Source organism: Sapajus apella, unplaced genomic scaffold, assembly GCF_009761245.1.
Source record: "Sapajus apella isolate SASKATOON/1434 unplaced genomic scaffold, GSC_monkey_1.0 scaffold6, whole genome shotgun sequence".
Lineage (NCBI taxonomy): Eukaryota > Metazoa > Chordata > Mammalia > Primates > Cebidae > Sapajus > Sapajus apella.
Genome location: NW_022436946.1, coordinates 6,364,434 through 6,385,763, shown reverse-complemented (window position 1 = coordinate 6,385,763; position 21,330 = coordinate 6,364,434). Strand labels below are relative to the sequence as shown.

Genomic DNA, 21,330 nt, shown 5'->3' with positions numbered 1-21,330 from the left:
AAATTACCACAATAAAAATCTAATAAACTCTTTTCTCATTGCCTGCTTGTCTCCAAGGCTGCAAAATCAAATCATTTACCCATCATCTAAGTACTTAGGCTGTTTGTCTGTTTTATATTCAATGAGTTTTACTGGTCAGCTTAACTTTAAATAAAATGGAATACCACATTATGTAGGGGGTAAGTTGTAAAGCAAAAATTATATTTGAAAATGACTTATATTACCCCAAATACTGTATACCCCAAATACTGTATACAAACATATTATCTCGATAAGTCTAACACGGCCTCTTTTTACTTCAACATTGGAATAGGTGGCTGGTTCTTTAATTTGGCACAGTTGAAGTTAGTTTATAGTTAATTGCTATATCCTAAATATAACAACATGTATATGTATATAACCTTACCTTTAAAGCCTAAGAATTACATTCAGCACAGTGAGATGTTCACTCTATAAGAAATACAGGGAACAGAGTGATTGACTGGACACTGTACAATCTGATAGTATGGGAAACAGTTGATTAATGTCTTGTATCACCCACATTCTGAGTATATGCTCACTGATGCAATGCAGGCAGAATCGCCAATCTCCCTCAATAGTGATGATGGTAAACCTTATTTCTCATATGCCAAAAGCATAAATTCATGAGTTAAATGTATGCATGGGCTGGGTGTGCTGGCTCGAGCCTGTAGGTCTCACTTTGTTGCCCAGGCTGGTCTTGAACTCCTAGGCTCAAGTGATTCTCCCATCTTGTCCTCCCGAAGTGCTGGGATTATAGGCATAAGCCACTATGCCTGGCCAAATGTATATACTTCTGAGTCTAAGAACAAGAGTCGGTAAACAAAAAGCCAAACAATATAAAAGGATTGTGTGATTAAAAAGAATTTTAAAGAACATACAATTGCTAGTGACTGTAAGCAAGTAAAAGATTTGAAATTTAAGGACATACCATAAGGGACCTAAAATCTACCAGAAGTTTAGGGAAAGCAAAATAATCAGATCCAGGGAAGCAAAAGAGTTTGTTCAATGTGCAACCAAACAGATTCTCATGATGTGAGCCTGATTTGAAGCAAAGCTCGTATCCCCTGACAAATCCTAGACTGTTCAGGAGACGATCATCCTGAAGTACGATGCAGTGAGGTGAATAACCACATTCAGCTGAGAAGAGGACAGTAGCTCACGTTCATCAAGTGCTTACTAAAAGCCAAGCACAGGTCCAAATCCTTCATATCCATCCTCTCATTTAATCCAACAACTCTGGAAGGTAAGTATTAATAATATCATTCCCATTTTACATTCAGGTAAGTAAACTGAAGTCCACTTGCCCCAAGTTGCATAATAAGAATGAAACAAAAGCAAGATGCTAATTCCAGCTAGCAAACAATGCACACCACTGTCATCAGTCAGTTTTGTAGGCGAAAATGTATGCTTCCGTGAGAAATGATGCATTGTATAGCCAAGCGCATCCTTGTGATTCTGACTTTATAAGGGTTCTGTGCCTTTCCTTATCTTTGAGCTATTTTACAACATTGTAAATTTCAGAAAGCTGACAGTCATGCAAAACAGTTCTTGTCTCTAAACATCTACATAAATTCTGTCCAGTAGAGATTCAACTCACTTCCCTTCCTTACTGTGGAAGAAGTAAGTTGGGTCTCCATTTGCCCATTCTTCACAATATTCCTGCTCTATAAATGTTTCTGTTCTTCAGATTGTCCTTTGAAGTAACTGTAACATCTTACTGGTTCCTTCATTAATCATGTGTAAAATAAAGTCTTTAACATGTGCTCGCTGGGGAAAGATAGCATGGGGAGAAATGCCAGATATAGGTGAAGGGGAGGAACACAGCAAATCATGTTGCCACGTGTGTACCTATGCAACAATCTTGCATGTTCTTCACATGTACCCCAAAACCTAAAATGCAATAAAAAACAAAACAAAAAAAAACCACATGTGCTCACTTTATATATGAGAACCATGATATGAAATCCTGCTGTAAGGATTTGATGAGTAAATGTATGTAAAGCACTTGGAAGAGTGTAATTATTACTGAGCCTTAAATATGCTAGGCCCAAGTCAAGTCAGCAAGACAAGGATCCTTGCTTTCGAGTAGGTGACTGCAGTCTGGTTCAAGAGATAGATGAAAATAAGAATTTACAATTCAGCATGACTGAATACAGTAGTGTGTACAGGATACAGTGAGAACACTTGGGATGACCCCCAGTTTTGAAGACTATGAAAATGTTTCTTAGAGGCAGAGATGGTGCAGGGTCCCTCAAAGCCCCCCACTTTCTTTCTATGTCCTGACATAGAGTGCCTTGACCACTCTGTGACCTGGCCGGCTGCATGGGTCTTTTATTCCCCTGTAGGGTTGCACTTAAGCCTGGGCCTTGAACATTCCCAGGCACTGATAAAGTTGTGTAGGTTATTGCATCAAACACTGAGAGATCAAAGTATGTTACTAAACACATAGAAACTATCCCCAGCCCTAAGCCAAATTCCCTAAACCCTCACGAACTCCATAACCCGACTTCTCATTGCTGACATACCTCCGTAGAAACATCACTTTCCGCCCTGTCCACTTAAGCACACTGTATGTAAGTTCTCTAATAAATGTTTTGGACTGTATGTTACTAAACACATAGAAACTAGCTCCAGCCCTAAGCCAAATTCCCTAAACCCTCATGAACTCCATAACCCAACTTCTCATTGCTGACATACCTATGTAGAACATCTCTTTCCGCCCTGTCCACTTAAGCACACTGAATGTAAGTTCTCTAATAAATGCTTTGGACTGATCTCCCCAGCATTTAGTGCTTCTTTCTTTGGAATTCTGTCCAGCCCCATCTCCAGATGGTTTGGGGCAGTCCATCACAGGAATTCCCCTACTGCCCCTTTTGGGTCAACTTGGCTTCAGCTAGACTTGGATTGAGCCAGAAGAAACAGATGGCTAAAATAGGACTTGGCAAACAAGGAGAGGAGAGAAAGAAAGAGCCTTTTAGACAGGCAGGAAAGAGCCAATGTCTTTCAGGTAACTGCACACAGTTTGATAGGGCCAGCTCATGAGTGGAAAGTGGGAGAATAATGAGACGTGATGTTAAACTGATGGCTGGAGACTGGAAGGCGTAAAATCTTGCTTGCTCTGCAAAATAGTATATCCTGAAGCCAAAGGGTAGACATCAAGGGATTTTTTTTTTTTTCTGTGATGGGGTCTTGCTCTTTTGCCCAGGCTGGAGTGCAGTGGCAGGATCTCGACTCACTGCACCCTCTGCCTCCTGGGTACAAGTGATTCTCCTGCTTCAAACTCCTGAATAGCTGGGACTACAGGTGTGTGCCACCATGCCCGGCTAATTTTTGTATTTTTTAGTAGAGACAGGGTTTTGCCATGTTGGCCAGGCTGGTCTTGAACTCCAGACCTCCCAAAGTGCTGGGATTACAGTTGTGAGCTACTGTACCTGACCCATCAAAGGATTTTATACAGGGAAGTGGCTTGATTTGAGTTTAAAATGATAAATTTGATAAAATGAGTAACAAAGTGATACATGTGGATATTTAGAAAGCAGGATGAACAGAATCTGCGGGTTGACTGCCTCAGGGAGGTAGTATAGTAGTATATGGATAAAGGTATGAGCTTACTAAACCAGCCTGATGGACTACACTTCTAGACTTTTCTACTTACTGTGTGACCTTAAGTAAATAACTTCAATTCTCGGAACCTTAGTTTTCATATCTGCAAGGTTGGTTTAGTGTCATCTAATTGTACTTCACTGGCTTACTGAGGGAATTAGACATCAGGAATAAAAAGTGCTTAGCAGCATCTGCTTAGTGTTTAGAATGACAAGTATATAAAGCAAGCAGGCTGCCCACAGTGGCCTGTAATCCCAACACTTTTGGAAGGCTGAGGTGAGAGGCTCACTTGAGTCCAGGAGTTCAAGAGTACTCTGGGCAATACAGTGGGATCCCCATCACTACCAAAAATAAAAACATTAGCTGGGCATAGTGGCACACACCTGTGGTCACAGCTACTCAGGAAGCTGAGGTGAGAGGATTGCTTGAGCCCAGGAGGTTGAGGCTGCAGTGAGCTATGTTCACACCACTGCACTTCAGCCTGGGTGACAGAGCGAGATCCTGTCTCAGGAAAAAAAAAAAAAAAAAAAAAAAAAAGCAGAATATTACTCAGAAGAAAACAAACCAAACAAGCAACATGATTAGGTGGCCAGGCTCCAGCCCAGCTCCTTAGGTTCAAATCCCTGCCCTGCCATTTACTAGTAATGTGACCTTAAGAAAGTGTATTAGTCTGTTCTCACACTGCTGATAAGGGCATACCCAAGACTGGGCAAATTATAAAGAAAAAGAGATTTAATGGACTCAGAGTTCCATGTGGCTGGGGAGGCCTCACAATCACGGTGGAAGACAAATGGCCTGTCTTATTTGGTGTCAGGCAAAAGAGAATGAGAGCCAAGTGAAAGGGGATCCCCTTATAAAACCATCAGATCTCGCAAGACTTATTCACTACCATGAGAACAGTATGGGGGAAACGGCCCCCATGATTCAATTATCTTATTCAATTATCACGGGGTCCCTCCCACAACACATGGGAATTATGAGAGCTACAATTCAAGGTGAGATTTGATTGGGGACACAGCCAAACCATATCAGAAGGTAACCTTCTTATGCTCAGCTGAAGAATGATGAGGTGCATAAGGGTTGCAGGCTGCAGGTGGCCCTTCTGACAGGCAGAGAAGCATAGGCTGCAGCCTGAAGCCAAAACATACATTCTGAGGGAGGGGCAAAGGAAAGCGGGTAGGATGGCAGAATATACATATTTAATATGCTATAGGAGGAATCATGATGTTTATGAAAGGAAAAACATGTGCATATGCAGCTGAGCTTCATTGCACCTTCGTGGGTCCCAGGTACAAAAAATGGGGGCATCAACGTGATCTGAAGAGTTTTCAGTGTCTGATGTCAAAAGGTGAAGTAGAGGACAATAATAACCTTACTGGGCATGCTCTGTAGGTCAGCCAGACCCACTCCATGGTGGGTGGTCTCTTAGGCAAAAAAGGAGGGGCAGCATCAGGCTGTGGAGTCTTTTGAAAGGGTTGGCTTCTGTTTTGCTCTTAGGGTAGAAAGGCTGATAGACCCTGGTTAGTGAGGAAAGGAATATAACAAGGCGAAGCAAAGACTCAGTTTTCAAGGTTACTCTGGGTCCCCTTTGCCAAGAGGGGGTCCCTTCAGTCAGCTGGGGTCTTAGTATTTAATTTGTATTTCTCATGCCTCGATTTTAGGATTGGTAAGATGCTGAAGATAATTGTATCTCTTTCAGAGTGTTGCGGTCAGGATGAAATGAGATGATTCAGATAAAGTACCAGACATTAATTAATTTAAATAAATACATATTGAGCATGTATGCCCTATGCATCAGGCACTATTCTAGCCCCTGAGGATACAATAAATACAACCAATTGAACAGAAATAAAACGTTAATTCTATATAACAAATAATAATAATGAATCTCTGGCACATAGGAGAGCTATGTATTATCTCTGTTTCAAAGCAATATCCCAAGACAAGTTTTATGGTCTAACCTGAGTTATTTCCATAATTTTTACTGCAATAAAAGAATAATACTCCACAAATACAATGGCAATGCCTAGGACATAAAGACGCAATCCAAGGTAACTCATTCATTGAGAGAACACCAGAAACTGGGAATGGGGCAGCGGGGAAACAAATTTGAAAAAAAAAAAAAAATCTGCTGATGAAAGTGAGTGCATTTACCACATACTTTTGTCCAAGAAAAGCTATGTGAGTGTGCCAGCACCAACCTGAAATCTTCCTAAGAATGCATGCTTATAGCCTATTTGTTTAAACAGTGGGAGAGAGTTAACATTCAAACGCCAGAGATTCTATTTTTTTTTTTTTTTAAGACGGAGTTTCGCTCTTGTTGCCCAGGCTGGAGTGCAATGGCGCGATCTCGGCTCACCGCAACCTCCGCCTCCTGGGTTCCAGCGATTCTCCTGCCTCAGCCTCCCGAGTAGCTGAAATTGCAGGCATGCGCCACCACGCCCGGCTAATTTGGTATTTTTAGTAGAGGCAGGGTTTCTCTTTTGGTTAGGCTGGTCTCTCCCAACCTCAGGTGATTCCCGAAGTGCTGGGATTACAGGTGTGAGCCACGGCGCCCGGCCTCAAATACCAGAGATTCCTGAATATAATTTATTAGTTCAAATGCCTCTACAGTCAACACAGTCTCGAGGGTTTTCTAAACAGGGCAGATAAAAGCAGTTCCTGAAACGGTGGGAAATAAAAACTGATCAAGTCTGGTGCAGTCTATAAAGGCCTCGGCCTCCGTTGTCACGGCAACCGACTCCGCCCCCGCCAGGAGGGGAAACCTGAAACGTGGCGACCCCAGCCGGGTGGCCGCCTCCCTTCCGTGTCCCCGGCTTTTTGTTATGGTTGGGAATAGGTAAGGGACACGGGTCAACGGGGATGCTAGATTCGTCCCCTCTAGTCTCCGTAGAGGGAGCTATAAGAGGAGGTTCCTCCACAAGCAGAAATCCCCTTCGGCCCCTCAACGCTAGGAAACCGCGCCATTCTCTTTCCCCAAAGGGAGACTGAAGGCTGGAAAAGTACAGCCCGCCGGTGGGTGGGAGCCGAAGTAGCCCCGTCTCCCAGTAGCTTCTCGCGATAGTGGAGATGAAGCAAGTACGTAACTTCCGGTCGCGACCCATCAGCTCCTCGGATTGGTCCATTTCCACTGGGGGGGCTGCGTGAAGTTTTCGCCGGTTCCTGGAGTTGCACGTGTGGTGAGACCTAGAGACGCGGCCCTCAGCTGGGCCTTGGTATCCCCGCCGGACTTCGAGGGTGTCATCGCCGCCCTTGTTGAGGGTGAGCGTCGCGCGGCTGCAGCATGGTGAGCAAGCCTTGTTTGCCTCGGCGGCCGGGCACTGTGGTTTTGCAGAGGCCAGGCTGGTTCCGGTAATACCTTGACTACTGCGGCCTGGGTCTGGATCATGCCAGAGGTTGCTTGCGACACAGTACCCCGGAATGGGCCATGCTCACCACCCCGGGTATTCTTTGCAAGTTATAGTCTCCTACCGCCGAGCCTCCCAGGGATGTGGCCCGGAGAGGAGAATGACCACCTTTTTACCCCTGGGATCCTTCAGCCCTGCGTGCTTTCGGTTAACTAAAAGCTGGTGACTGCAGACACAAACGCGTCACCCTGTGCTTCTTGGGGTCGAGCAGAGGGAGCTGCTGGTCTCTCTCAGCGGCGTTGGAGAGGCAGGTGGCTGCCTGTCTGTTTGCTCTAAGAAAGGGAACTTGTGGGAGAGTATAAGGTTGCGCCCAAAGTAAAGCCATTCAATTGGTTTCACAGTTTGGAGAATCAAAATTGAATAGCGAAACAAGAATGTAGAAATAGATGATGGATCTTATTAAATTTAGCTGTTTGTGTCCTGATTTTATTTACAGGTTGGTAGATACCCTATGTGGAGCTGTTTACTCCAAATTATGTTGTGGCAGGCTTCCTGTCATTCTGGTTCAGTCTGCCAGGGGCCTTCCCTGAGCAGCCAGTCTAAGCTTTGCATTTTCACATCACTGTCTTATATTTTCTTCACCTAAAATTATCTTGATTTTCTTGCTAAGAACAGGGACTTTATCTAACTTTCCCACTTCTGTATTCTCAGTTTCCATAACAAGGTCTGGCACAGAGTAGGTGCTCAAGGAATATTTGCTGAATGAAGGTTAAATATGGATTCTACAGAACACAGCTGATGTTACCTTCCGTGGAAGTTTGGATTTTTAAAAAGTATTTATCTTTAACATGAGTACTAAAGATGCATTTGTGGACAATGGAGTTATTCTCCATCGTTTTGTTCAGTTTTAATTAATTGTTGTGATTTTGTTCCTTTGAAGCCTCACAGGAAGAAAAAGCCCTTTATAGAGAAGAAGAAAGCTGTGTCTTTTCACTTGGTCCACCGGAGCCAACGAGATCCTTTAGCAGCAGATGAGACTGCACCCCAGAGGGTTCTGTTGCCCACACAAAAAGTAGGTCCTGTTCTTTACCCAGTCAGTTTATAGGTAGACTATTAATAGTTTCTTTTTCTTTTTCTTTTTTTTTAAATTAATAGAGAAAGAGTCTTGCCATGTTGCCCAGACTGGTCTCAAACTTCTGGGCTCAAGCAATCCTTCTAGCTTGGCCTCCCAAAGTGTTGTGATTACAGGCATAAGCCACCGCGCCCAGCCATGTTAATAGTTTTTAATAAATTGTTAGCCAGCTGTTATTCTCAGATAACGGATATCCTGGGAAAGAATCTATAAGTTAATTTTCAGTACATTTGCTGATTTTTCATGTTTTGATTGGGAACATAACATCATAAATAACATAAATGACATCATTCATGTTATTTTGATTGGGAAGACAAAGGTCTTTGAGATTTTAAATGAGCAAATTTTGTAAAATAATGGTAAATATTTACGAAAACACCAGCTACAATGCGGCATCATGTTATCTAGGGCACCAGTGTATGCTCAAACTGTGCTTTCTCTAAGATCCTGCCATTTCATAACTACAAACTGCATTTTGCCTCCTGGTTGCTCATCTTAGGAAATGTAAAATATCTGAGCTCCTGGGTTAGCTCAGGGAACTTTGCAAGGGAGCCTCGAAAAGATTGATTTAATGTTGGACAGTACTTATTAAGTGTACATATTATGAAACAGTGTTGGGGGCATGGGCCATGTTTAGGTTTTCAGTACAGTCAGCTTTGTTGTATGTTGAGAGGGGTTTTTTTACATATAAATACAAGAAATTGTACTTATCTTTCAAGGCGCCCAATCTTTTTTTCTTATTCTTTTTTTTTTTTTTTTTTTTTTTTTGAGACAGAGTCTCATTCTGTTGCCCATGCTGGCATGCAGAGTGGCTCCATCTCAGCTCACTGCAACTTATACCTCTTGGGCACCTCTTGGGCTCAAGTGATCCTCCCGCTTTATCCTCCAGAGTAGCTAGTACTACAAGCACACGCCACCAGGCCTGGCTAATTTTAAAAATTGTTTTGTAGAAACGAGATCTCACTATTTGGGCCAAGCTGGTCTTGAACTCTGGGCTCAAGTGATCCTCCTGCCTCAGCCTCCCAAAGTGCTGGGATTATAGGCATGAGCCACTGGGCCTGACCTCCCCAAGTCTTTTCTTATAACCCTCCAAATAGATGATAAAATAAATTGTGTGTATATATATATACCTTGACTTGAAATGTTGCACAGAAATGTCTAGTGGAAGGAGCAATTGTTATTTATTTTTATTGCCCTTTTAAAAGCATGAATGTTTTCATTCCGTTGTAATGATGTGTGCCACTCTGGTTTTGAAGCTGTACATTTACTGAGTTTGTCCACAATTCTTTGTCTTTTTCTTATCAGCCAAAATATTCATCTGCCATCTGCCTCCTACTTGGAAAGCTATACTCATTGGAATATTCCCATGCCTTATCCTTGGAAGACATACTGATTCCATTTTGTTTATAGATAAACAGTGAAGGAAGTACTAATTCCGTTTTGTTTATAGATAAGCAATGAAGAAAGGCAAGCAGAACAGAGGAAGTATGGAGTGTTCTTTGATGATGACTATGACTACCTGCAGCACCTGAAGGAACCATCTGGGCCCTCAGAGCTCATTCCCTCAAGTACCTTCAGTGCATACAACAGGAGAGAGGAGAAAGAAGAAACACTGGTAATTCCAGTAAGACTATTCAGCAATTTCAGTGTGGGAATGAGGTGAAGAAATCATTTTTAAATCAGGATAACTGTTTGGGGCAAGAAATGGTGTCAGTATGAAGAACACAAAGATAGACCATGCCTCCACTTAAAATAATATGTGTATATGCACGTGTATACCATCAGGAGAGAATAGGTCACCTCTTCTCTGGTGTCAGGTTTCAACAGTAACAGCCTTTTTATAGGTTTAAAACTTTTGATTGATAGACATGGCCATGTTAGAGAGCACTTTTCAAGAGAAGAAAAGCAGTCGACATTCTAACAGTTATGTTAACAACATAACTGTTTCAGGATCATAAACTCTGTTCTAAGATGGAACTTAACTTCTGTGGAGTATTCAGATCTTTTAACACTTTTGTGCCCATGAGCAGGCTACCCATAAGCGAGAACAGAATGAGTGGATGATAATACCAGTCCTGTCTTGTAAACAAATGTTTGGTCTACTTTAATACCTTCTCTTCCAGCACAAATGATAGTACATGTTTATGTGAAATTAGTGCTGCTAGCCTAAGTTCTGTTTCCTCCCCTGTTTATGTGAAGAATGCCCAGGTTTTATGCCTCTGTGACTTTATTTTTAATTTGATGTAGAGTAAATTCCCCTGTGGGAAACTTATATCACTAGCACTTTTTAAACAGGAGACATTCATTATTATGTTAATGAGCGAAAGGAAAGAGATAGAAAGGGCACCAGCTTACCCTTCTTCTCATTCCACAATTGTGTCATGGTCTAGGCATTCCTTTCCTTGGGGAAGATGTGATTATAGTTCTTACAGGCAACAGCTTATTGCTTAAGGAGACTCAGAAGGGTTAGGTTTCAAGATATCATCCCAAAGAAAGTGAACTGCAGCAGCTCATACACTAACTAGGCTGTGGCTCTTTAGTAAGACCCCAAATCCCACATGTGTCATAGAGAACCAACTTCTTTATTCCTTCTTCTCCAAGGCTTTATTGTTGTCTTATTGGCTCACTTCCTTCTATAACCTATTGAGAGAGAGAAGGGGCTCCATAGTGACTCAACTTGTTTATCTAAGGGAAAAAAGTCTTAGTAAACTGTTGCCTGGCTGGATTGTATTGACCAATACAAGACTAACTTTTAATCTGTAATTCATTTTGAGTAAAAGCAATCACTAATGGCTTTTTAACAGGATAAGGCTCTTATATGGACACTTCAGTGATGTTTACAGAAATAACTGAATTATATTTAAAAATAAAAGTGCTGTTGGTTTTCTGTAGAGCTATGAAAAAATAGGGATTAGTCCCATGTACTTTTTTACTTTAGTTTTTGCGACATACCACCAAATTCGAATAGATTAGAAATAATGAATAACCCCTAGAAACAGTGTATGACAGTGTAAAAAGGCAATATAGCAATGATTGATGCTTGAGCAGGCCCTGATTTTCACATGAAAGAAAGAGAGTGCTGCCATGGTAGAAAACTACTGCAACCAATAAAAACACAGCACTCTAAAAAAAATAATAATAATTCGTCTAGACTCTAATCATGTATCTGATTCTTTGACTACTTTTCAAGATTTGAAAAATATCTCACAAAGGTAAATTCATTTAACACAAGCTGACCTTGTGTTTAATCCCAAACTTCTAAGGATAAATATCACAAAGGGTACCTTTTAAATAAAACCTAAAAGACTATGTCGATTTTACCACAATTCTAAGTAATTAATAATGTAATATACTTAAAAACCTTTGAATTGTACACTTTAAATAGGTGAATTATATGTGAATTATGTCTTGGTAAAGCTGTTTTCTTAAAAATATACTCTACAGAAAATAACAGATCTTTGCCCATGTTTATGCTACTGAGAAACTCATTTTGGAAGCCATATCATCTTGCTGTGGGTACACTGCCATATGTAGCCTTTTTTCATGCTCCTCAGAGGCTTCAAATTCAGAGAAGTCTCTCAGTGGCCAATGAGCATGCACATTCCAGCTTTGTGCCTCTTCCTGGACTGAGGATAGGGCAGGTGGTGAGGTGCACAGAGATAGATAACACATGGTGGTTGTCCTCATGTTTTCAACTGGTTGAGGAGAGGAAACTAAGGCCTAAGAACCAGTCAGCGAATATAGGCTAGCACATGTTTAAGTAGATTGCAGCATAAGTGTGAAGAAGGTGGGGAGTTCACACAAAGGGAAGTTCTAGGACAGTGATCAGAAAGGGTTTATGCAGGAGGGTAGGAACCGAGCTGGCCACCAGGCGGTGGGTACTGTTGACAGGAGAAGGAACATTTTCAGTCAGCAGTGTGGTTCAGTGTCAGACACATGTGCCAAGTAAAGTGTTTCACATTATTGCAAGACTGAGGAATGGACTTGATTTGCATGGTCGTATAGAGTAACTGAGAAATTTGGATACATAGAGTAGGTCTTGATTTTATAGGACCTTGAAAACCAGGGCGTTAAATGCAGAGTGAAAAATTGAGACCTGTTAGAAATTCAGGAAGGTCACATGATGAAACCATTAAAGGGGCTTAATCTAGCAGTGGGTATGAAGGTTGTACTAGGTATAGACTAGCTATATGAGCGGTTGCAGTCATTTATGTCTTGTTTAACTATAAATGAGATAATGCTCAAAAGAATGGAGTGAAATCACTGTATGTAATAGAGATTTCAAGGGGACATAGGACAGAAAAATGATTTATAACCACCCAAGGATTTAAGATAGCCAATTCATAGAAGGGTTGTGCTATTACTGGAGATTAGGATGTTGTCTCTAGTTTAAGAGGAAAAAGTTTAATATTGTTTTGAAACTTCAGGCAAGTGGAGTTATGAAACTCTGGGAGTTGAATCCCAGAACCTCACTTACTGATCATTCTCAGGCAGGCAGCCCATTTAAACTTTCTTAGTTTTAGGTCTTTTGCCAAAATAATGGTGATACCTCATGGAATCTGAGGGATAAATGGAATAATCTACTAGAGAAAGCGTCATGATGTATTACAGAGAGTTGCTTTTGAGTTGCTGCTGGAATATCCTTGTTTAACGTATGTATAACCTGGAGCACAGGTGAGAGAACACTGAATGTAGTTGTAACAGTTTCCGAGGACTGCAGTAACAAATTACCATAAACTAGGTGACTTAAAACAACAGAAATTTATTCCCTCGTGGTTCTGGAGGTCAGAAGTTTGAAATTAAGGTATCAGCAGGGTTGGCTTTTTTCTTGGAGGCTTAGAGGGAGGCTGTTACATGGCTCATTCCTAACCTCCAAAGGTTACCAGTGGTCATTCCTTGGAGTTCCTTGTGTTACAGAGGTCTCACTCCAGTTTGCTTTCATCTGCATATGGCGTTCTCCCCTGTGAGCCTCTGTCCTCCTGTGGCCTTGCTATAGGGCCATGATCCGGTAAGACCTCATCTTATTATAGTTCAGGGGACCCTATTTCAAATATGGTCACAGTCTGAGGTTCTGGATGGAATTTGATTTTGGGGGGACTTCAACCCAGTACACTAGTTCAGAAGTATTTCCAAACAAACCTAACCAGTGTGCAATTTCTTTTTCAAGAGCACTGGAATTAAGTTGCCTTCATCAGTGTTTGCTTCAGAGTTTGAAGAAGATGTTGGATTGTTAAATAAAGCAGCTCCAGTTTCAGGTATGTTTAACTCCTTTGTCTTTTCATTTGGATAAACGTATTTTGCAAAACATAAAGAAATGATGTAACACTTTTCTATTCTTAGTAAAGTATTGAAACAATTGAAATATGTCTGGAATTCAGATCAGAGATTATTAGGAAGGGATGAGTGTGATCTTTGTTTTTTTGTATTCCTACCATCAAATTCTTACATCTTTTGAGTTCCTGTTTGGAGAAGAGAGTGGGGAAACTATTCTTGGTAATCTAGTAGGGGAATTGCAACCATCACCTAACCTCTTATAAAAATAGTGGTATTCATTATTCATTACTTGAAGTGTAATTTTAAAAAATAATCTGTTGTCTTTCAAAATTTCTCCCTACAGCATACAGGTATTTTTATAGAAGTTCATTTTGCCATCTGCACATATGTTGGGGGAAAATTTTATTTTTAATTTTTAGTGCTAACATTGTATTTCAGAACAAACACAAAAGTCCGCAGAAGTGGTGTTGGTATTTTCTCCTAAGTTGCTTTAATTATTAACTAACACTTACCCTGTGGCATTCATTAATTAATTTATTCTACAGATGTTTGAGTTGCCACTGTGTGGCAGGGCCTTGGGTTAAAACAGAATAAAGCATAGTCTCTGACCTAAAGACTACCTCATTTGGGAAAAATAAACCATAAATGATAAATTACAGCATATTTGGATAATACTAGTGCGGTTAGGAGCATAAACCCAGCCTCACGAAGTTGGGCAAGGCTTTCTAAAGGAGATGATGTCTAGTTTGTTTCTTAAGTAAAAGACAGGTGGAAGAAGGAGGGGTGGGGTGGGAGAAGAAGCAAGAGAACATGAGTATAAGGTAACTTTACACACTTTAGCACGCCCAGAAGGAAGGGTATGGATTAAAAAGAAATGAGACTGAAGGGTTAAGCATTGACTGTAGCAGAGGGTGTTGGAGGCCAGTCAAGAGTTTTTCTTGAACTCTGTTTTTCTTGTTTTTGTTTTTGTTTTTTTCATTTTCTGTTCCTTGTGGAGCAGAGCAGTGTGTCCAGAGTCAGCCTAGTATTTTTGTAGATGAAAGAACATATGTGAAGAGGTAGGGTATTTATTAAAATCTCATCACCAGAGACTGAAAATATAACAGTTTACAAATTGTTCATTTGAGTTACTTCTAACAGGTTAATTTAAAGCCCAGTTTCTTCCTGCAGACAAAAGCTTTGAATTATGCTAGACAAAGTTTAACATTATAGATCTATAATGGAAGGGTATTGTTACAGTGGATATCGAAAGGAGAGGCAGCATTTTTTTTTCCTTTTGTTTGTCTTGGAATGATCACTCTTTATTCTTAATCATTCTTTTATCCTCAATATATAAATAGACTCTTACTGTCATAGGTCCATATATTGTTAAATGAATGAATTGTTGCTCTCTTGGGAATTATTGTTTAATTTTTGTTTTCCTTCAGGACCTCGACTGGATTTTGATCCTGACATTGTTGCAGCTCTTGATGATGATTTTGACTTTGATGATCCAGATAATCTGCTTGAAGATGACTTTATCCTTCAGGCCAATGAGCCAACAGGAGAGGAAGAAGGAATGGATATACAGTATGTATGGTTTGTTTCAAACCTAAGCGTTACTGCTTCAGTGGGATGGTAACCATGGAACTAATAATTGGAGGAGAACTTCAAGAGCATTTAGTCTGAAACTTCTGTGTTGAGAGCAGAAAATGTGAGATTCATTGCTTTTCCTACCAAACCAGATTGGTCAAACACCTTCACTCTTTCTGCCTAGACAAGAACTCTTCCTGAAATATCTTTACTTGTGTAAAGTGGTTTTGTTCTGTTACTTTTTAAGTTGTTTTTGTAGGTAATTTCTGACCTTTATTTTAGGAAATCTGTGGATGAAGATGACAGTGAGTGGGAAGATGTGGATGATAAGGGAGATAGCGATGATGACTGTGACTCTGCAGGCCCATTATCAGATGAAGATGATGTGTCTGTGCCTGGAAAAACTCATGGAGCTATAGCAGACCACTTGTTCTGGAATGAAGAAACAAAAAGTCGCTTCACAGAGTATTCGATGACTTCCTCAGTCATGAGGAGGAATGAACAGCTGACTCTACACGATGAGAGGTTTGAGAAGGTAAGGGCCCCAAATAAAGGATGTTTTAGTACTGTCTTATAGTAATTTTTTTTTTAATACCTATCAGCTTTAGCCCAGGTTGAAGTACTTACCAGTCACAAAATAGTGGCAACAACACAGTCAATCATAGGAAGTTTACAGCTATCCAGTTATAGGTTTGTGTAGCCAACATAAAGCAGAAGGGCAGCAATAACTGTGATAGACAACTCACTTAAGTTTCTATTTGGCCCTTAAAACCCCCACAAGTGGCAAAGGTAAAGATAGAAGCAGTCCACTTGAGGACTTTGATGAAGCTGAGCGGGTTGAGGCTGATCTGGAAGCTGGACATCTCTGGTCGAGTCTGCTGATTCGCTTCCAAGCTAAGTAGATGTTAGGCGCCTTGCTGTGTGCCTTGTTTTTTTGTTTTTAATTTAAAGAACGAGATTGAGACCCAAAGCTAAAACTTTTGAGTGTTGGAAACAGCGTGTCTCTTTATTAAAACAGAGCACAAGAGTACCCTAGTTATTGTTGTTTTCCCTTTACTCATTCTATGAGGCCAATCACCCTAGTTTTGATTCTGGAAAGAGCATGCATAGGTCAAAAGGATTGGCTGATCAAACGTTCTTATTTTCCTCTTTGAGTTCTGACATCCTGATTCTGAACTCCTCCAACAGTAGTCCGTAAGATGCTATGTTTCTGAAGTATCAGCCTGATGGAGCACAAACAAAATTCCATTTCTTTCCATTTCTCACCTGGAGTTTTCAGACATAACTAACACTAAGGAACAGAATGGAAATAGAGTATAAGATGCTTTCGAAAGCTTGAATTTTCATTTACTGTATTTGGTTCTGCTGTAACAGATTCACTTCAGGGTTTATTTATAATCCCAACCTGTAGCTGACTTATACAGGTTCTTAACGCCACCTATGCTGTTGTTCTGTAGCACATAACATCTCCTAACATCATCTCTAATGTGCATCTTTATTACGTATGTCATGTTTAGATTTGTCTCAGATTAGAATGTGAATTCCCCAAGGGCAGAGATTTTTTGTGTTTTGCTCGTGGATACATCCCAGAGCCTAAAGTGGTGTCTTGGCATGTAGTAGAAGTTTAAAGTGTTCCATAAATGATAAATGGATGAAGGAATAGTTTTCTTCAAGGTGAATCTGAAATAAAGGGCCTTACTTTGCTACCTTCTGACCTAATACTATTTTCCCTTTCCTCTTGAGGGAGAAGCAAACTGTTGCTACAAATCTCACTCTTCAAGAGATACATCACCCCCTATTTACTCTTTGTCACAGCTTAATAGTGTCAACAACATTTGCATGATATAGCAATTATTGTCTAAATAAGAATGAAGTTTATACATTAGCAGGACGTTTTTCAGTTGCACAATCTTTTAGTTTGCATAGCCAAGGAATTTGAAAATATCTTCAGGCTAGGCATGGTGGCTCATGCCTATAATCCCAGAACTGTGGGAGGCTGAAGCAGGTGGATCACTTGAGCCTAGTAGTTTGAGACCATCTTGGGCAACACAGATCCTGTTTCTATTAAAAACAAAAAATTAGCCTGGTGTGGTGGCATGTGCCTGTGGTCCCAGCTGCTGGAGGGGCTGAGGTGGGAGGATCACTTGAGCCTGAGAGTTCGAGGCTATAGCGAACTACGATTGTGCCACTGTACTCCAGGCTGGGAGACAGTGTGATACTTAAAAAAAAAAAAGAAAAAAATCTTCAGAAATGTTCTGGCGTAATCTGTGCCTATCATTTTGTTCTCCAAGCTGAATGGAATCATGCCTTTCATTTACATGTCAAATGGGAGCCTATTTTTAGCCTAAATGTATGTCTTAAAGTACTGAGCAGAAATATCTTCCATGTCCTGTTGTTGCATTAAATCCCTACTAATATTTTAATGGTAATTTTGATAGTGCTTGTGTAATAATAAAGTTATTGTAAAAAAAAAATGTGTAGTATTACTGAGTATATTTGCTTTTCATGGTATCTTTTCTTTGTTTATATTCAAGTTTTACGAGCAATATGATGATGATGAAATTGGAGCCCTGGATAATGCAGAATTGGAAGGTTCTATTCAAGTGGACAGCAATCGCTTACAAGAAGTTTTGAATGACTACTACAAAGAGAAGGCAGAGAAGTACAGTGACTTTTCTTTCCTTGTTTAGCTGCTCTTTAAAAAAAAAAAAAAAAAAAAAAACTCCAAAGAAAGATCTATAGTATAACTGAATTGAGGAAAAAAATCCACCTACTCAAAATCCATATTAAGAAAATAAAAAGCGAAAAAGAAAAGGAAAATAGGAGGGGGAAAAAAGAAAGTGGTACATTTTCCATAAACTTTGGCTCATATATAGCTCATCTCTTTTGCCTATATTTTGGTATTGGCGTTCTGAAGTAGAATGTAATAGGAATATATGAGGAGCCATATTCTTTGTATCTTTGACTTGAGAAGAGTCGCGGTAGAATGTACGTTCAGCTTTTTATTTATTTTATTTTTTTGAGACAGACTCTGGCTCTGTTGCCTGGGCTGGAGTGCAGTGGGGCAATCTTGGCTCACCTGCAACCTCCGCCTCCCAGGTTCAGGTGTTTCTCCTGCCCCAGCCTCCTGAGCAGCTGGGATTACAGGCGCATGCTGCCACACCCAGCTAATTTTTGTATTAGTAGAAATGGGGTTCCAACATGTTGGCCAGGCTGGTCTTGAACACTTGACCTCATGTAATATGCCCGCCTTGGCCTCCCAAAGGCCTGAGATTATAGACGTGAGCCCCTGCGCCTGGCCCATTTTTAAATTTTTTCTTACTTTCATTTATTTTGCTTAAAAGTTTTGATAGAAGAATGAGTATTATTAGAGTGTGAAATAATGACAGGCTGGGCATGGTGGCACACACCTGTAATCTCAGCTACTTGGAAGGCTGAGGCAGGAGAATCACTTGAACCTGGAAAGCAGAGGTTGCAGTGAGCTGAGATAGCACCATTGTACTGTAGCCTGGGTGGCAGGGCAAGATTCCATCTCAAAAAAAAGAAATATAAGGACACATTCCACTTGGAAAATAAGATGGTGTTTCTAGTCTTTGGGCTGAAGAATTAAGAATTATTCCAAGTATATACTCTTTTCATCTTTCTGAAATGCCAGGTGTTCTGAGAAGTAGGTATTTATGTCTTGTGAAAAGATAAGAATTTGTTTCTCCAGCTGGATTAGCAGAACCGACCAGCCGGTTATTTTGGCAAATCAGCATCCACGTCAACGTGACTCTTCTTTGAGAGAAACTGAGGAAATGTTCAGATCTGCTTGAAAGGTCTGATGTTCCATGATCACTATAATATATAGATCCTATAGCAGGACAAGGAGCTATATAGTTTGAGTAAAGTATTTGAATACTTTAGGGAGACAGTTGAATTATGCTTTTTTAGGCTTTAAAAACCTGTTTTATTAGGAAGCTGCCTTGAAAAGACGCTGCTAGTGAATGTCCAAAACTAACTGTGGGGAAGAGGCAGGGCTGGGTAAAACAGAGTTTGACAGAAAATGATAGATGAGACACTGGACTATGTGCATTTAAAACATTGGGTTTTTCCACAGCTAACAATTGCAGTTTTAGTGACATGGTATAATAGTAGGTCACTTTTCTCCCTTCTCATTCTTCGCTTTTAAAAACTCAACCAAAAGTTGTATAAAATTGAATACCCTTGAACCCTTGGAGGATCAAGACCTGCCAATGAATGAGCTTGATGAGTCTGAGGAGGAAGAGATGATTACTGTAGTCCTTGAAGAAGCCAAAGAGAAGTGGGATTGCGAATCTATTTGTAGTAAGTATATTCACTTTATGATAATAATTTTTAAAGTATTAAAGTATATCAACTTTAGGCTGGGCACGATAATCCCAGTACTTTGGGACGCCAAGGTGAGTGGATCACCTGATGTCAGGAGTTTGAGGACCAGCCTGAACAACATGGTGAAACTCCTGTCTCTACTGAAAATACAAAAAATTAGCTGGGCATGGTAGTGGGCACCTGTAATCCTAGCTACTTGGGAGGCTGAGGCAGGAGAATAGCTTGAACCTGAGGGGCAGAGGTTGCAGTGAGCCGAGATCACACCAATGCACTCCAACTTGCGCAAGAAGAAAGAGTGTATCTATTATATATATATATATATATATATATATATATATATGTAAACTTTATATTCTAGTACTGAGTTGTAAGCAATTAATAAAACATCAATCAGAGACTCCAGTGTTATTTTGCACTATGAAAACACAAGGTCAGAAATATAGTAGGAATTCACTAATGTTTTGTGGAACTGAAAGTGTGCTTATTGATACATGACTTTTATTTGTTTAGGTACATACTCAAATCTATATAACCATCCACAGCTTATCAAGTATCAACCAAAGGTAAGTCCTAGTGTGCTATTTGAAGGATGCAATGCATAAAAAATAGAGTGCACATTTTTGCACAGTAACTTTTATCTTTGTGGCTAGCAGTGATATTAGGAAAAGTACCAACCGTATGTCATTAATGAGCTATTTTTTAATAGGAATGAGAAATAACTCTAGTGCCATTTTATCCATATTTCAGCCCAAACAAATTCGAATATCTTCTAAAACAGGAATACCTCTCAATGTCTTACCAAAGAAAGGGCTCACCGCAAAGCAAGCTGAACGAATACAGATGATTAATGGCAGTGATCTTCCTAAAGTATCAACCCAGCCACGTTTTAAAAATGAGAGCAAAGAAGATAAAAAGGCAAGAAAGCAAGCTATAAAAGAAGAGCGCAAGGTAAAATATGTTTTTCAAATGTGAGATTTACAAAGAACTGGTGGAAGTAAAGTTAGAGGAATTTTGTAAAAGCAGTGTGTATCAGACTAAAGATATGAATAATACAAGTATATTCTTGTACTTATAACAGGAACGAAGAGTGGAGAAGAAAGCTAACAAATTAGCATTTAAACTAGAGAAAAGAAGGCAAGAGAAAGAGCTGCTGAACTTGAAGAAGAATGTTGAGGGTCTAAAGCTATAGACAGTGGAGCATATAGGGTAAGGCACTTTATTAGGGGCTCTTCATTATGTTTAATAATTAACTAGAGTCTTCAGAAAGAAAACTGCTTTGCCATTTTTACTGGCAGATAAGAGGAAAATACAATATTTGTATTATTTTTGTACTAGCAAGTGTTCCCTGCCAACTGTCTTGTAAATACTGTAATATTTTAATTTTTAGTCTTATAAGCTTACATCTGCTCTGAAATAAATGACTTCATGAATGTGAAATGTTTGGATAAATTAAAGGAAAATATCTTCATAACTTGAATTGGTGTATTCATTTATTTGTATGGTTGTCATAGTTGTTTTTTGCAGATGTTTTCAAATATTTCTTTGAATCCTCTCCACGCCTTTTCAGGAATTACATGGTTTAATTTGCTGTAAGTAGAAAAGTGGCCTGGTTAAACTGAATTTTGAAATGCTGAGTTTATTCTGTTTAATGTAAGATGAGTTTTTCTGAGAAAGTTCCACTGTTAGGAAGCTAAATTTTCCCTTGCTGTATACAAAGGACTATTTCAAAAGGGTGGTAAAAGTGAATATTAAGGTCCTTAAGACTCATATTTCCTGTTAATATTACTGGATGAGTTGCTTTTGGGATTTAGGAACAGTGAAGGCAGGAAACAGAATAGTCAAAGAAATAAGAAAACTTACTTGGCTTCAGTGAGTCCCTAGATCAAAATCAGAAATATTTATTTCAGTTTAAACTGGAGAGTTTGTCTTTTCAACATTATTTAATGTTTGGAACCATTCATACTTGATTAAAATACATAGTTGAAAACTTTCCCTGTTTTTGAGGAGCTGATTTTTGTTTTACCTTATTTA

General features: G+C 39.9%; 1 protein-coding gene and 1 long non-coding RNA gene across 6 annotated transcripts; both read left to right on the top strand.

Moving 5' to 3' along the window:
* Positions 1 to 6,708: 6,708 nt before the first annotated feature.
* On the top strand, positions 6,709 to 20,776 carry LTV1 (LTV1 ribosome biogenesis factor). 5 transcript variants are annotated; one of them, XM_032274569.1, is made up of 11 exons: positions 6,709 to 6,910; positions 7,912 to 8,043; positions 9,554 to 9,727; positions 13,271 to 13,358; positions 14,805 to 14,946; positions 15,232 to 15,484; positions 17,484 to 17,611; positions 19,136 to 19,275; positions 19,810 to 19,862; positions 20,047 to 20,247; positions 20,378 to 20,776. In XM_032274569.1, exons 1-11 carry the CDS (start codon positions 6,908 to 6,910, stop codon positions 20,486 to 20,488), a joined length of 1,425 nt encoding a protein of 474 aa, XP_032130460.1. In that variant the 5' UTR covers positions 6,709 to 6,907; the 3' UTR covers positions 20,489 to 20,776. The 5 variants fall into 5 exon arrangements, with proteins under 5 accessions (XP_032130460.1, XP_032130459.1, XP_032130457.1 ...); XM_032274568.1 differs by having other exon boundaries at positions 14,805 to 14,955; XM_032274566.1 differs by lacking the exon at positions 6,709 to 6,910 and adding an exon at positions 6,996 to 7,067 and having other exon boundaries at positions 9,554 to 9,718; positions 14,805 to 14,955.
* On the top strand, positions 13,365 to 14,470 carry LOC116549184. Its single transcript, XR_004267738.1, has 2 exons — positions 13,365 to 14,059; positions 14,378 to 14,470. It is a non-coding gene; the product is annotated as an uncharacterized LOC116549184 (long non-coding RNA).
* Positions 20,777 to 21,330: the final 554 nt, after the last annotated feature.